The sequence below is a fragment of the Acomys minous genome, assembly GCF_964271855.1.
Source record: "Acomys minous genome assembly, chromosome: 9".
Taxonomy (NCBI): Eukaryota; Metazoa; Chordata; class Mammalia; order Rodentia; family Muridae; genus Acomys; species Acomys minous.
The window spans coordinates 41,056,814-41,072,406 of NC_140490.1; the positions used below are offsets into that span (position 1 = coordinate 41,056,814).

The 15,593-nt window shown below is 46.0% G+C and overlaps 1 protein-coding gene across 1 annotated transcript; it reads left to right on the plus strand.

Moving 5' to 3' along the window:
* Positions 1–1,919: 1,919 nt before the first annotated feature.
* THOC3 (THO complex subunit 3) lies at positions 1,920–11,094 on the plus strand. Its single transcript, XM_084795820.1, has 6 exons — positions 1,920–2,258; positions 2,834–2,990; positions 4,158–4,362; positions 5,711–5,872; positions 5,966–6,066; positions 10,143–11,094. Exons 1-6 carry the CDS (start codon positions 1,992–1,994, stop codon positions 10,304–10,306), a joined length of 1,056 nt encoding a protein of 351 aa, XP_084651946.1. The 5' UTR covers positions 1,920–1,991; the 3' UTR covers positions 10,307–11,094.
* Positions 11,095–15,593: the final 4,499 nt, after the last annotated feature.

Here is a 15,593-nt window from a genome sequence, read left to right on the forward strand (position 1 = left end):
GGGCTATGAAAACGATGAAATGACTGCTCTCAGGAAATTGTATTCAGGAAGAGAGATAGATATTAATGAAAGCATCAGAAGAGAACGCTCAGGAAAAGCACAGGGGAATTCTAGTCACGGGCTCAGTACAGTGTCAAGGGCCATTCTTCTGTGAGAGAAGTGCAGCAGGCACATGAGCTTCCTGGAAGGTAAGCCGACATTTCGCAAGGTCTACATTGGAGATATAGATCAGCCCAGAATCTCTTCCAGCCTCTGACGCTCCTTCTTTCTGTGCTGCTGTATCGCTTCAAAAATCTGGCATGGTGCGAACCCTTACTTTCTGGGTATTTACCCACTCTGATTGAACAAACCTCCTACAAGGATCTTTATGAAGATACACTGCTGTTCAGATGAATTGATGATTTCATAATTCCTAGTAATGATGCGGCAGTATCCCTGATTTGATACAAACAGTTTTAGAAGTTAAAAAGTTAGATATTTGATAGAAAGCTTATAGCTACAATAAATACTTTTAGGGACCCCCCCCCCCCCGCCAGCTGCCAAGTACGTATGTATGCCTCACTAGGAGACAGGCTTGAGACAGATTTATGATTTCAGATAAGCTTTCACTCTAGAGAAATGAATCCTGGTATTTCACCATAAATATAAGCAAGTTGGTTTGAACTTCCCATGAACCCAGAAAATAACAGGGACTACCAAGAAATGTCTAAATTAAGTACAAACCATAATGTCAAAAAATACAAACTGCTTTGTTATAATTCCTTAAGCATTTCCAGTTGATGACATAAAATACTGTCATTTTAAATCTACTTTGTATCTTGGAATGTAAGACCAGATAAATAAATGTTTAGCTTAGTAGGAAACATGTAATCACTAAAATCCCTCCCATAGCAATGGTTTTTATCTGTCTCTGTGATAAACCCTTTTGACTACGAGGTGTTTCTTTCCCTGACATAGCTGTTGCTCAGAGTATAAGAAGTGTACGAGGGCAATAAAGTTTTTGGTAGGGCCACTTGCCTCTTGTGGACGTTTGTGTGCGTGAATGGCCTTGTTTCTATCTCCCTCTTACTTATTCCCTTGTAGATTCACAAATAAGTCAACAGACTCAGGGCGCCACATCTGCCCTCTCAGATAAGCTGGCATGCTTTAGCCTATTATCTCTGCAGGAGATCTGATCCCTAGATACAAGGGCCACACTCGCACCCCCTCGTGCCCCCCCAGCCCCCTCACCCCCCCCTTCGCACCCCACCCCCCACCCCTACCCTCTGCTGCTAGAGTTCCGGGACAGCCAGGGCTACACAAAAACCCCCTGTCTTGAAACACTAGAAGAAAAAAGAAAAGAAACCCCCAACAAATCAAATCCCATATCAACCAAACAACGGTTCCTAACCCAAACCAACAAACCCACACCTCTCATCAGCTCCTTCATTCCACAAACAGCTAACTAACCTTTCTCCTGGAGCGAGAATTTCCTATGGTTTTCTCCTTTAAGGGTAGGATGGGGGGCAGGGGGAAGATATATATTTTTTTCTCGAGACAAAGTTTTTCTTTGTAACCTTGGCTATCCTAGATTTGCTCTGTAGACCGGCCTGGCCTCGAACTCACGGAGATCCACCTGCCTCTAGGATTACAGGTGCATGCCACCCATCCCGGCTTTAAAAAAAGGGGGGGGCGCGGATATTTTACTTGTAGGTAAACTAGAAGCTTTATCTTGGTTCTCTTTTTCGAAGAAAGGGGACTGCCAAGAAACAGGTGAGAAGACCATTAAAGTCGAACTCTTCCAAAAAGAAGTGAATTTATGGACGAATTAATCATTGCTTTCCCAAAAGGTAAAGGTGGACGCGCGCTGTGTGCCGGGATTTGCAGTCCCTTGGAGCGGGTGAGACGCGCCTGCGCGAAGCGACGCGGCGTTCTTCTCGGCGCATGCGCGCGGCACCGGCGCCAGGCTCGGTATCTCCAGCTGCCTGCGCGCGGTCCGTGCGGAGGAAGGCATGGCGGCGCCCACGGCAGTTCTAGGGCCCTCGGTGCTCGGTCCGAGCGGCCCCGGCTCCATGGCGCCCTGGTGCTCTGTGAGCAGTGGCCCATCTCGCTACGTGCTCGGGATGCAGGAGCTGTTCCGAGGCCACAGCAAGACGCGCGAGTTCCCGGCACACAGTGCCAAGGTGCACTCGGTGGCCTGGAGCTGCGATGGCCGTCGCTTGGCCTCGGGGTCCTTCGACAAGACTGCCAGCGTGTTCTTGCTGGAGAAGGACCGGCTGGTGAGCTTGTAGGGTCGGTCCTGGCCGGCAAGAGGGCTGTGTGTGGAGGGACAGAATGCAGGAGGGGCCTGAGGAATGGAGAGGTGCATGACCTGTCGTTGGCGATGATGAGGAAGGATGTGGTGAGGGTTGGAAGAGTTGGGGTGACGAATGGTGCGGGGCCGCCTGGTGGACAGGGGAAGTTGAAGTCAGATGGCCTGGCGTGGTGAAGGTCTAGGGGAGCCCCGGGAAGGAATCCCTGGCAGGGAGTGGTTAGGGACTGGTGGGGTGATAGGGTCCCTAAGGTGGGTAGGCGTTTTCATTTGAAAATGATAGCGCATCCTTTGGGGATGGACAGGTGGATTGGATGGCGGTGGTAAAAGAGAAAAGAAGAAAGGAGGGAGGCCAGGAAGGGCAAGAGTAAGAGCACCAATGTCGAGGCTCAGAGCATTTCACAGCGGCTGAAGTTTTGGAAAGAGGATTTTTTTTTTTTAAATTACCCAGATCTTTCCTGGTTTCAAGGTATCACCATTTTGATAAAAGTTAGGTTGCATGTACCTCTGTGAGAAGTGGCATCTGGATTTTGTTCTTTTAAGGTCAAAGAAAACAACTACCGGGGACATGGTGATAGTGTGGATCAGCTTTGTTGGCATCCAAGCAACCCTGACCTCTTTGTCACTGCCTCTGGAGATAAAACCATTCGCATCTGGGACGTGAGGACTACAAAATGCATTGCCACTGTGAACACCAAAGGTAACTTCAGACAGAGGGGCTTTCGGAAGAAAAGCTAGAGTAACTTCCAGCAGCCGTTTACTGTGCTCTTTGTAGCTGGTGCGCTGCGTCATGGGTCACCCGGATGGGCTATGTATGTCTGCCAGGAGGAGACAAGGAAGAGTAGAATTCGAGCACTTTCCTGGCCGGCTGTGGTAATCATTGGTTAGGGTGAGTAGGCAGCCAGTGGACGCAGTTACAGAGAGGATATGTGCAGAGGCATAGAGAATTTGGGAGATTGTGGAAGGCCAGGATGCTGGCGCTCTGCTGATCTCAGTGGTTTGGGAGAAACAACTGGGAAGTCATGCCTTACATTTAAAGGCTGTGTTCCTGTCATACGGTACCCTGCAATCTTGACTCTATCATAAGTGACCCTATGAAGTCATTGAAGAGTTTGTTTTTTTTTTTTTTTAAGAAGCATTTTTTGCTGTTTTTAGATTTTGTGTGTGCACCACATGCGTGTAGGTGCCAGAAGAAGGCATCTTGTCTCCTGTAAATGTAGTAACCGGCAGTTGTGAATTGTGGGTGCTGGGAATTGAAATTGGGTCCCCCAGAAAAACAAAACAAAGCAACAAGTGCTCTTAACGGATGAGTCATCTATCTCTCTAGCCCCACAGCAATTTTTTATTTTTTATTTTTAAAGACAGAGTTTCTCTGTTTAGCCCTGGCTGTCCTGGAACTCACTCTGTACACCAGCCTGGCCTCGAACTCAGTGATCCACCCGCCTCTGCCTCCTAAGTTTTGTGTGTGTGTGTGTGTGTGTGTGTGTGTGTGTGTGTGTGTGTGTTTGTGTGCGCGCCACCACCAAGCTCCCACAACAGAGTTCTTGACACATTCTGATTTTAAACTGCACTATAGACAGTAAAATGTGGGGGGCGAAAATGGCATCTTTGATTCAATGAAGTTGAAAACTTTTGCGTTCAGTGTGGACACTGATGGACTTTGATGATGAGACCGGTATTGGAGTGGTGCTTTTGACAAGCGTTTAGACTCACGGCTACCGCTTGGTCAGCAGCACCCCCTCCCACTGACTTGGTGATGCATGTGGGCTGAAGATAGCTCTGATCTTCTTTCTAGGATAGCAGAGCAAGCTTCTGGAGGATGATGGGCAAAGGTGATCTTGCTGATGGGTTGTATCTGGGTCCTCAGGGGAGAACATTAATATCTGCTGGAGTCCCGATGGACAGACCATTGCTGTGGGCAACAAGGACGATGTTGTGACCTTTATCGATGCCAAGACACACCGTTCCAAAGCAGAAGAGCAGTTCAAGTTTGAGGTCAACGAAATCTCCTGGAATAATGATAATAACATGTTCTTCCTGACCAATGGCAACGGCTGTATCAACATTCTCAGGTGAGGGGTTCTGGCCCGGGGGACTGTCATACCTGTGCACTGCATACTGCATCATGTGCAGAGGTGAGTTCGGTGTGAAGCTATCCCCACATGCTTGAAACATGAAGAGTATTAGAAAATCCTTCTTTCTCTTAGGTATATTTGAGCCAGGTATTCTGGATTTTATTGAGTGCTTACTGATACCGATTGTATCTTCCTATTTGACTGACAAGGAACTGAGGTTTGTAAAGGTTCAATTAATTATCAGATAGCCAGCCAGGGGCTCATGCACCTCGAATTGTCGCTGATTTGCTCCCTTAAAATATCAGCTTAAATATCATTTTCCTTGTAGCAAAGTTACCTTCATCCTCCTGTCCTCTTTCTCTCCAAATTTAGAGAGTTTCAGTGTATCTTATACACTTTCTATAGGAAGCATTTTTAATGATGTATTATAATGCGTACTTTATCTTTCTCATTATATTAGCAATTTCATGGTAGAAAGGGTTGTGTTTGTCTTTTTTCCATTGAATTGCTAATGTCTAACCTAGTGCTGGTCCCTGTCCTGTCTGTGTCTGTTCCCTCCCCTCCCCCCAAACCCTAAGGCCCCCAAGACAGCCCTGGCTGTCCTAGACTTATCTGGATTTATAGACCAGGCTGGCCTCACCCCGAGTGCTGGGATTACAAGCGTTTGCCACCACGCCTGGCTCCTAGTGCTGGTCTTAAAGGTGGAATGTCAGTAGATAACTTGTACTGTAAGCAAATGAAAACATGGAACTAAAATTCAGGGCCGTAAGAGTCTGTGCTTATTACTGTGAGTCTGTGCCAGAGAGTGATGCAAGGCAGGGAGAGGGCTGTAGGTTCTGTGGTGCAGAGGCTGATATTTGCTGTAAATGGCAAATTAATCAAAATAAAACAAAAATCAAATTGGCTATGGACATTGAAGGAGTTTATATATTTATAAACTTGTAGATACTTTTCTCACTCTCTCTCTCTCTCTCTCTCTCTCTCTCTCTCTCTCTCTCTCTCTCTGTGTGTGTGTGTGTGTGTGTGTGCGCGCGCGCGTGTGTGTTTCTTATATTGGCTAATTTGGCTAGGTCTTGTTTCTGTGTTTGCTCTTGTTTCTTGTAGCTGTGCCACTCTTTCTTTCCTTTGCCCCAGAGTTGTGTTTTCAGGAAGTCTGAAATTTTCTGTCAGGCCCAGTGACCTCATTGATTATCTTGGTGTTAAATGGTATAGGCTCACATACCTAGGCCTGTGTTGTACTCTTTTAGTGGCTTGAACAAATCTTTTCTTTGGGAAGTTTTTGTTACTGCTTTCTAGTGCCACGGCGCTCTTCTGCACACTGATGACTACGCGTCTCGTTCCTCAGCTACCCAGAACTGAAGCCCGTGCAGTCCATCAATGCCCATCCTTCTAACTGCATCTGTATCAAGTTTGACCCCATGGGGAAGTACTTTGCCACAGGAAGTGCAGATGCTTTGGTCAGTCTCTGGGATGTCGATGAGTTAGTGTGTGTGCGGTGTTTTTCTAGGTAAGTAACTCTCACAGACTTTTCCTCTTGGGGAAATCAATCGTCCTCCCTCTTTTGGGGGTAATTCTGATGTTTCTGCCCATCCTCTCATAGACTGGATTGGCCTGTGAGGACCCTCAGTTTTAGCCATGATGGGAAAATGCTGGCGTCAGCCTCGGAGGATCATTTCATTGACATAGCTGAAGTAGAGACAGGTAACTTAATTTGAATCCTTTGTGTGTGATACCATGCCTCAGGCTTTTTCTTGCCCTGTTTTAGCTCTGTACACTGCTTCACTGCTTGCTTCTTCGTCAGCATTATCTGAAACAGATTTGTTTTGTTGAGAGAAGTTGTTAATATCTGCCAGTTTCATGTAATGATGGGATGAAAGGCCAGGAACAAAGCACCAGGTTTGAAGGGAAGTGGTGTAGGAAAATACTTTGCATTTGTGGTATTCTATTGTTTAAAAATACATTTTTTTAAAAAGTGGGGTTATTTTTATTTTTGGTTTTGTTTTGAGACAGGGTCTCACTTTGTATCTCTGACTGCCCTGGAACTCCTGATGTATATGAGGGTGGCTTGATTTTACGAGATCTGTCTGTCCCTGCTTCCTGAGTACTGAGATTAAAGTGGGACACCGTCATGCCTGGCTAAAAAGTTTTTTAAATAAGAGACAAGGAGCAGGCATTTGTGGGTATCCCTTTCCAATCTCTGCTATCCTCCTTCTGACTACTTCTGTCAGTTTTCTATGTTTTCCAGTTTTGCTTCTAATTTGCAGTCATTTGTAAATACATGGTTTTAATGTAAGATCTAGGACCTCAGTAGGACGTAGTGGCACATGCCTTTAATCCCAGCGCTCAGGAAGCAGAGGCAGGTGGATGGTTGTGAATTTGAGGCCAACCTGGTCTACAAAGAGAGTCTAGGATAGTCAAGGCTTTACAGAGAAACCCTGTCTCAAAAAAGAAAGAAAGAAAGAAAGAAAGAAAAAAAAGAAAAAAGAAAAGAAAAAGAAAGAAAGAAAGAAAAAAAATAGCACCCCCAAATGAGGGAAAACATGGAATATTTATCTTTCTGATGAATTTTGCTTAATTATCAGCAAGTTGTGATACTGTTTATCTTGGTTTCTTTTTCTGTAGCTGTGATAAAAATGCCCCTACGAAAGCATCTTCATGGAGAAAGGGCCTTTTTGACTCACAGTTAGGTTGCAGCCCATCATGACAGAGCTGAGCAGAGAGCCATGGCTCCTCTCCCCTTCTCCTGTCAGTCAGTCCAGGGACCAGCCCCTGAAACTCACATTCAGGTGGGCCCTACCACCTCAAGGGACTCAGTTAAGAAAGCCCACACAGGCATGCCTAATCTAGACAAAAGTCCACCGAGATGCACGCCCTTCGCAGATTGCTGACATCCAAACTGACCAGCACAGTGTTAATTGAGCCATCTGTAGTATGTAGAATACTGAGAGGGTAGCGGACCTGTGTTGCCTTGTTAAAGGGCTGCCTGTTAATCTCTGGTGAGCACTGCCAGCCATTTAGCCACACAGGGAGGGCCTTTAGGGCAGGCTTCTTAAACTCTCTCCACGCGTGACTCAGAGGGGCCAGGCACAAAGCTCCCTGAGAATTCTCCTGCGGCCTTGGGTGCATAGGTATGTAGAGCAGGTATACACATTAGCCAGTGATAGCCAGTGTCTGGGGTTGAGCTCAGGCCCCCAGGTTTGCTTGGCAGTGCTTTACCCAGTGAGCTACTTTACCAGCCTCACTTTTTCTTTTTAGGTCCATAATTGAGAGATAAATATTGCTTATTTTTTGTACATTTCTTTTCTGTCTTTATTTTTCTGTCTATGCATTTTTTATTGGAATAAATAACATTAGATATAATTTCTTAATATTTTTGATAGTTAAGTTTGAAGCAAGGTAAGAATGAGTTTTGATTTTATTCTTGATAATGTAGAACTTTTTTTGTTTTGTTTTTGGGGTTTTTGAGACAGGGTCTCTCTGTGTAGCCTTGGCTTTCTTGAGCTCACTTTGTAGACCAGGCTGTCCTCAAACTCACAGCGATCCACCTGCCTCTGCCTTCCAAGTACTGGGATTAAAGGCGTGTACCGCCACACCTGGCTTGATAATGTAGAACTTAATTTTAATTGTTATTTCAGTTTTCAGACATACCATGCAACTTGCAGCAGTCTGTTTGAACTGGTTGCCTAGGATGGTAATGTCAGTCTCACGCAGTCAACACTGTGTGTCACTTACTGATTAGGCTTTATAGTAAATTATCCGGGTACTTACCCTAGGAAGTGTTATTATTGCTGTGACAAAAACACCATGACCAAAGTGAGTTGGGCAGGAAAGGGTTTATTTGGCTTACTCTTCCTTATTACTTTTCATCATCAAAGGAAGTCAGGACAGGAACTCAAGCAAGGCAGGAACCTGGAGGCAGGAGCTGACACAGAGGCCATGGAGGGTGCTGCTTACTGACTTACTCTATAAGAAAGCAGCCTGATTTCTTACAAAACCAGCACCACCAGCCAGGGATGGCACCACCTGCACTAGGTGCCATCAATTACCAATTAAGAAAATGTCCTACAGTTCTAAGCCTGATGGCGCCTCCTCCTCTCTAGTGACTTTAGCTTGTGTCAAGCTGACAAACTGGCTAGCACAGGACTCAGTTCATAAAGCTCCATGGTTCCCTGGGAAACATTTCAGGCTTTTTCGTGATTGCTTTGGTTTTCTTGAGTTGTGTGGTTTTTTATTTTTTTAAAGACTTTATGTGTATGAGTGCTCTATCTGCATGTACACCTGCCTCCCAGAAGAGGGCATTAGAGGGTATAGATGGTTGTGAGCTACCATGTGGTTGCTGGGAATTGAACTCAGGACCTCTGGAAGAATAGACAGTGCTCTTAACCGCTTAGCCCTCTCTCCAGCCCAAGTTGTGTGAGTTTTTTATTTTAAACAAACCCATAACAAATTATGGATACAGAGTAAACACCTAAAGGAAAGTGAGAGTTGTATAGTAGTGATGCCAGCGATCACTGGGCATGTCCACATAGCTTAGTTCAGATGGGCTGTAGATAACTGTCCTTGACGTAGGTTGCTTTAAACACTATATAGATAACAAAAATATAGATTAATATAGATTTACACATAAGCATATATGTGCATACATTCTAGTAGTATATGATAGACCACGTAGTTGACCTGGTAGATACATACCATTCAACATATCTAGCTTTTTTTTTTTTTGAGACAGGCTTTCTCTGTGTAGCCTTGGCTGTCATAAACTTGCTTTGTAGACCAGGCTGGCCTCGAACTCACAGAGATCCACCTGCTTCTGCCTCCCTGGGTGCTGGGATTACAGGTGTGTGCTGCCACTCCTGGCTGTATAGCCAGCAACTTTATATTGATATCACACTATAAGTCTTTTGTAAAAAAAACTATTTGGTGTGTATGACTGTTTTGCCTCGTGTGTGTCTGTGCATCATGTGCGTGCCTTTTGTTCATAGAGGCCAGAAGAGGGAGTTGGAGCCCTAGGTGTTAGATCTTTTTGGGCTAGAGTTAAATAGGTGGCTGCGAGCTGCCATGTAGGTGTTGGGAATAGAACCTGGGTCCTTTAGAAGAACAGCTAGTGCTCTTAGCTGCTAAGCCATCTTTCTTCCGCTCCCACATTGTATGCCTTAACTCTTAAGGAGAAAAATTACAGCAGAACTGAAAGAAATCATGTATATTTTTATCAAGTTAAAAAAGCAGACTTAGCCAGGCGTGGTGGCGCATGCCTTTAATCCCAGCACTTGGGAGGCAGAAGCAGGCAGATCACTGAGTTGGAGGCTAGCCTAGTCTAGAAAGTGAGTCTAGGACAGCCAAGGCTACACAGAGAAACCCTGTTTCAAAAAAAACAAACAAAAAAGAAGAAGAAGGAGAAGAAGAAAAGAAAAGCCAACTTTGGGAAAAAATTATTTGTAAGGCTTTGTGGTGTAGGAGAAGGTAGGTTGGAGACAACCTGCTTTCATTTCCTGTGTGTGCTGTTTCATTAGGTGTCACTTTGTTACGATGTCACTCCTCCCTGTTCACAAAGTAGTTAAAAAAATTTTTCTGCCTTACAGGGCTGTTGCTGACATTCAGTAAAGGACAGGCTGTCTCTAAGGGCGCTTAGGAAATGACAGCTGTTAATTGCTTTTTCAGGGAATACAGAGTAGAGGTGCTGCAGTTAACCTGCCGTCACTTACTTGTGTGTGACATCTCTGTGCCAAGTACTTAACGACTGTACTGCTTACTAACATTCTTCATGTTGCTTTCTATAGGAGACAAGCTGTGGGAGGTACAGTGTGAGTCCCCGACTTTCACTGTGGCTTGGCACCCCAAGAGGCCTCTGCTGGCATTTGCCTGTGATGACAAAGATGGCAAATACGACAGCAGCCGGGAAGCTGGAACTGTGAAGCTGTTTGGGCTTCCCAACGACTCCTAAGAGGACCTGACAGAGGCCAGGCAGAGAACGGAAGTAACCTGACCTGTGCTCCACCACTTAGGGACACCCCCAGCTCCTCTTCCTGTTTTTTTGTTTTTGGTGTATTTTCTGTTAGCTGTTTCCATCTTTTTCCCTTGTTGCCAGCTAGCTACTGAGGACTTTGCAAGTATGGGTCGTGGCCCGTTTTAGGGTTCTCTAAAGGAACAGAGCTGGTAGAATGAATATACATATATGTATATGGGAGCAGCTTACAGGCCAACAGCAGCTGTCTCCTGATGGAAAGGCCAGGGATCCAGGAGATGTCCCCAGGGGTCTCAGCAGTGCTGATCTGGCCCTGGAGCCCTGAGGAATTCCTCGGGAGCTGCTGGTCTTCTGTTGGGATCCTGAAGAAGTAGGCATGTCTCAGCAGCACGGTAGATGAGGTTGGCAAGACTGAGGGCAAGTAAGCAGAAAACAAAAGTCCTTTTATGTGGGCTGCCACCAGAATGTGTGGCCCGGATTTAGCGTGCGTCTTCCCACCTCAAATGATGGAAGATCTCTTACCCGCATGCCCAGCTGGTTGGGTTTCAGTGGCTTCCAGATGTAGTCAAATTGACAGCCAAGATTTACCATTGCATGGTAGCACAGCATGTCCTCTGGGAGTGCCCTGCCTTCTGGATTTTAGATAAGTGGCAGAGTTTGTTGAACACGATACTTCTTAGTACCTATTTAGAGGGAAGGCAGGACAGGGATGGGATTTTTAAAAATAATTTTGAGAACTGGGCATTTAATAAAACTGGCTTTTGTTATGGGGTGTCTAAAGTTACTTTGTTACTAGTTTTATTCCAGGAATATACTGTAGTTTAAAATTTTTGTTTTTAAATGTGAAGTAGAGTTTACATTCCTGTTTAGCATTCTAACCAAGAACTCTGAAGTGCAGTGCTGCACTACTGAAGTATCTAAAGTCATTTGTTTACATGGATGGGTGTGTGTCTGGCCTCATTCTACCTAATTTTGTATATAACAAATTAAGACAAACATAGAGAAACATTGTATAACAGAAATAAATAAAACTTCAATTGAGACAAATACAAATTGCAAATTAAAGAGTCAGGGTTGAGGGAGTGTAAAAGAAATGTGTGAAGAGTGAGGACCTACATGGATGATTTAACTAAAATTAGGACTTTGAGCTTTGACAACAAACGGAAGGTGGCGGTAGTGTAGAGGAATGTTAATTCAGAACATGGCTGTTCTGGCAAGAGATAATATCGAAAGACTTTCTAGGTAGGTCTGTGTGATCCAGCTGGCAAGAGGTCACAAGCAAAGATCTAGGTAGGTCTGTGCAATCTGGCTGGAATACAAACAGAATGACTTTAATCCAGGAGACAGAGGCAAATAGATCTGAGTTCAAGGCCAGCCTGGTATAGAGCAAGTATCATCAGGTAAAGAAAAGCTTAGACATGCCTTTAATCTCACAGGAGGTAAAGTTTGTGGAAGGAAGCACCCATGTTTGAAAGGAATGTGTAATTGGCAGAAAATGTGACGAGTCAGAGGAGATTTGACAGAATAGGATGTGCCCAACTCTCACGAGAGAGGAAAGGTAGCTACTTAGGCAGTTTTACAGAGAGTTGGGGCAGTTTTTACCAAGACAGTAACAGAGATGGGTTGCAGAGAGAGCGAACTCAGGTGGAGCTGGAAGGAGCCTTCAGAAAATGAGAGGAAGAAAGATTAGAACAGATACTGAGTTTGAGACCAAACAGAAATTCTGGGCCAAGAGGGAAGCCAGATTAACTAAGTCATCTGGGAGAAGAGTTTGAGCCAGAACAGTGAGTTGAACCACCCAGCCCAGAGCTCAGAAAGAACAAGAAAGGGTGAGCTTGGTAAGCAGTAAGTTTCAGAGGTTGAAAACATTCTAGGCCTGGGTTAGAAGGAGGCAGTTAGCCTCCAAGATAAACACTTGAGACAGTAGAATAAAAGCTTTTTACATGGTAGTTTGCTAATTCTCTGTTTTTGACACAAGTTCTCATGTTGCCCAGGCTAGCCTGGGACTTGTTATGTAGCTCAAGTTGGCCTTGAACTCCATGTCTTCCTGCCTCAACTTCCTGAAGTCTTGTTTTATACTTTAAAACCACAAGGTGGCGTGAAGAAGCCATCGAGATTTGACAGAAGTGTCCCAGCAGGTTGTTTAGGGCAACATTGTTTGAGCTTTCTCCTGGCCATTCTGTGCTTGGCAGAGGGGCATGGCAAACAGTGCTTTAAGTACACCACGAACAAATCAATGAATCAGCATCTAGTAACTAGCCTTTTCTACCTTACTCTCCTTAAGGGGAAGCATTTGGCAGGGCAGGAGAGATGGCTGATTCCAAACTCGATGCCCTGGGTTCAGCATTCAGGCTCCATGTAGAAGGAGTGCCCCAGCTCTAGGACGTTGCCCTTTGGCCTCCATGTTGTAATTTCCGTGGAGTAATTAGACACTGCCGGAACATCATGTTGGTCATATTAGCAGCACTCAGTAAGTCCTTGCGTAGGACTTTTTTGCTGCTTTGAGACAAGGTTTTGCAGTGTGGAGTCTATGTTCAGTTTTACGCTCTTGGGAATTAGAGGGTAACTCACTGCTAGTCATCCCGTGACCACGCTCAGATGCAGGTGTGCTGGAAGGCCCCTGTAGACTTGACATTTGTGTCTGCACGTTGCCATCCGTGTTTCACAGGTAGGAAGCCTTGGCTCCAAAACCTCCACTGCTGTCCCAGGTTAGTGAGGTGAGCTGTGGATCTTGTTTTCTAGTTCTCGTGGTCGATACCCTAGCTCAGCTCCCCCCTTAGTGGCTCTCTTTGCACAGTGCTTTTTGTTGTTGTTGTTTATGGAGACAGGATTTTTCCTGTGTAGCCTTGGCTGTCCGGGAACTCCCTCTACACCTGGCTGGTTTCAAACTCAGAACTCCATCTGCCTCTGCCTCCCAAGTGCTGGGAATAAGGGTGTGTGCCACCTAACCTAAACCCATCTTTGCCTAGGAAGTTTTGGAAGTCAAGTCCAATTGGAAGAATGACAGCATGTGCCCTAGAGCTGATGCCTGTCATGGTTTGAGTACATTCTGTAGGACAGAGCTAGTGGGAGGCTGGAGGTTGAATAAGGACCGGATTTTATTTGGCAGGGTAAAACGGGGGTTTACTGTTCCCTGACCTATCATGCATTGGCCTGAAGGGGAAAAAAAGTAAAGGATAGGGAACTTTTAGCTGGGCATGGGGGCACACACCTTTAATTCTAGCACATAGGAGGCAGAGGTCAGCCTACTCTATACAGAGTCTCAGGCAAGCCAAGACTACAACACTGAGACCGTATGCAAGGCGAGGCTTGAGTACTGGCGGAGGGGTTAGAAGGCAGGCTTGGTCGAATGCTGGTATCCCCCAGGGCACAGAAGTAGATCAGAAGTAAAACAGGCGAAGCTCAGTGAGCGTCAGCCCTGCTCACAGGAGACAGCTGTGGCATATCAGAGGGGAGGCACGCTTGTGTGTGACCACGTGTCCTGATTAAAATATAGTGTGATGTGTGGATGGACTTAGTTTAAAGAGTGGTAGGGAAAGCCTGGAGAGATGGCTCAGCAGCTAAGAGCACTTGCTGCCCATGCAGAAGACCAAGGTTCTGTTCGAAGCACCCACATGGCTGCTTACATTATCTCTAGTTTCTACAAACACTGCATGCATGAGGTATACATACATAATGCAGGTAAAACACATAACACATAAAAATAACAGTGATAGATGTGTCCTTGAGTCTCTTAACTCGCTTGAAGGGCAAATTCCATCCCCAAAGGCTTAGTCCTAGAATGAACCATGGAATGTCAATCCTCTTACCATGGAATGTAAGCCCTCTCTTAAAGAGCAGGGAGCAGAGATGCCACACGCTGGAGCACACTGCACACTCTGGATACCTGTGTGCAGGTGAGCTGCTGCCTTCTCCTCCTTGACACTAGCACAGCCCACATGGCATCTCTTACTCTGAAGCTGCCAGTAGCGATGCACCGGAACCACTCTCTGATCATGAAGCTGTGGGCTGATGTGTGCCCTTCCCATGGGCTGTGAGGACAGTGAAGTGTCACACAGCACCTGGCACAGGGGTGATGCTTTATACATCCCTTCCCTGGAGTGAGGTGGGGCAGCTCCCAATGAGAGCACAAGGGCTGGCTGCAGAGACCTGTCATTGGTCCCACTTCCCACTCCCACAGCTGATTGAACCCCATTAATCACTGCAGGGGGAGATGCTATGGAGAAGACAGCCATTGCACCTGGGCACAGTAGGCAGCAGAGAAATGGACACTTTTTGCCTGCAGCTTGTTTGGGTCTGTGATGGTTTGTGGTGAACAAAGAGAGTGTTATTCAAAACTGCTGCACCCCTTTTAATTCTAGCCCTTTGGAAGCCGGGGCAGGTGAATCTCTGAGTTCAAGGCCAGCCTGGTCTACAGAGTGAGTTCCAGGACAGCCAGGGCTACACAGAGAAACCCTGTCTTGAAAGAACCCAAACCCAAGGCAAACCAAGCAAACCATGCATGCCAGTGAGTAGTGCAGGGAGGAGGGCAGAGCTCCAGGGGGCTGAGCACCTACGAAAGGGTGGGTGTGGAGGAGGAGGTCTCAATGCAGGTCCTGAGTGCTGTGGACTCACCTGTGGAGCAGAGGCCACATGAGGAAGGGGGCTGTAGCTGGCAGCACAGCAAGTTGTCCTTTGGTGGAGAAGCTGGTAAGGTGGGAGGGGGCGGGGCTGGAGGGAAAGGGGACAGGCCCTGGATGGTAGAGTGGCAGGTGATGGAGCAGGAGGAGAGGGATGACCTGGGCTCGTTCCTGGAAGGGTCTGGATAAACTACTTCTCCTTCATGACTTTTCTTTCTTTTGACACTTTTTTTTTTTTTTGAATTTTGTTGCGTAGTGCTGCAGTGCAGAGTCTCACACACACTGGGTGAGGGCTCTTCCACTGAGTCACATGGTTGCTTTTAAAATGCAGAATAACTGAGTAACTTTGAGTAGAGTTTGTTGGCCTTTAAAATGCCTGGCACCTTGCTGATGTTCGGTGAGGAGCCCTTTGCCATGCAGGTGTTATGCTGTACAGACGCAGTGTACACTGCTGCCTTCGGAAGGGCTTTCCCTGTGCTGTGGGCCCATCACCTGAGCAAAGGAGAGATGGAAAGCAGTCTAGTGTAGACCCTGATAAAGGTGATCTGGGGTGCAATGGGACTTGCAAGTGAACATTTAATGTTTCTTGACTCTCTTCACACAGCCTTAATACTGTATTAGTTACTTTTTATTACTGTAATAAAATA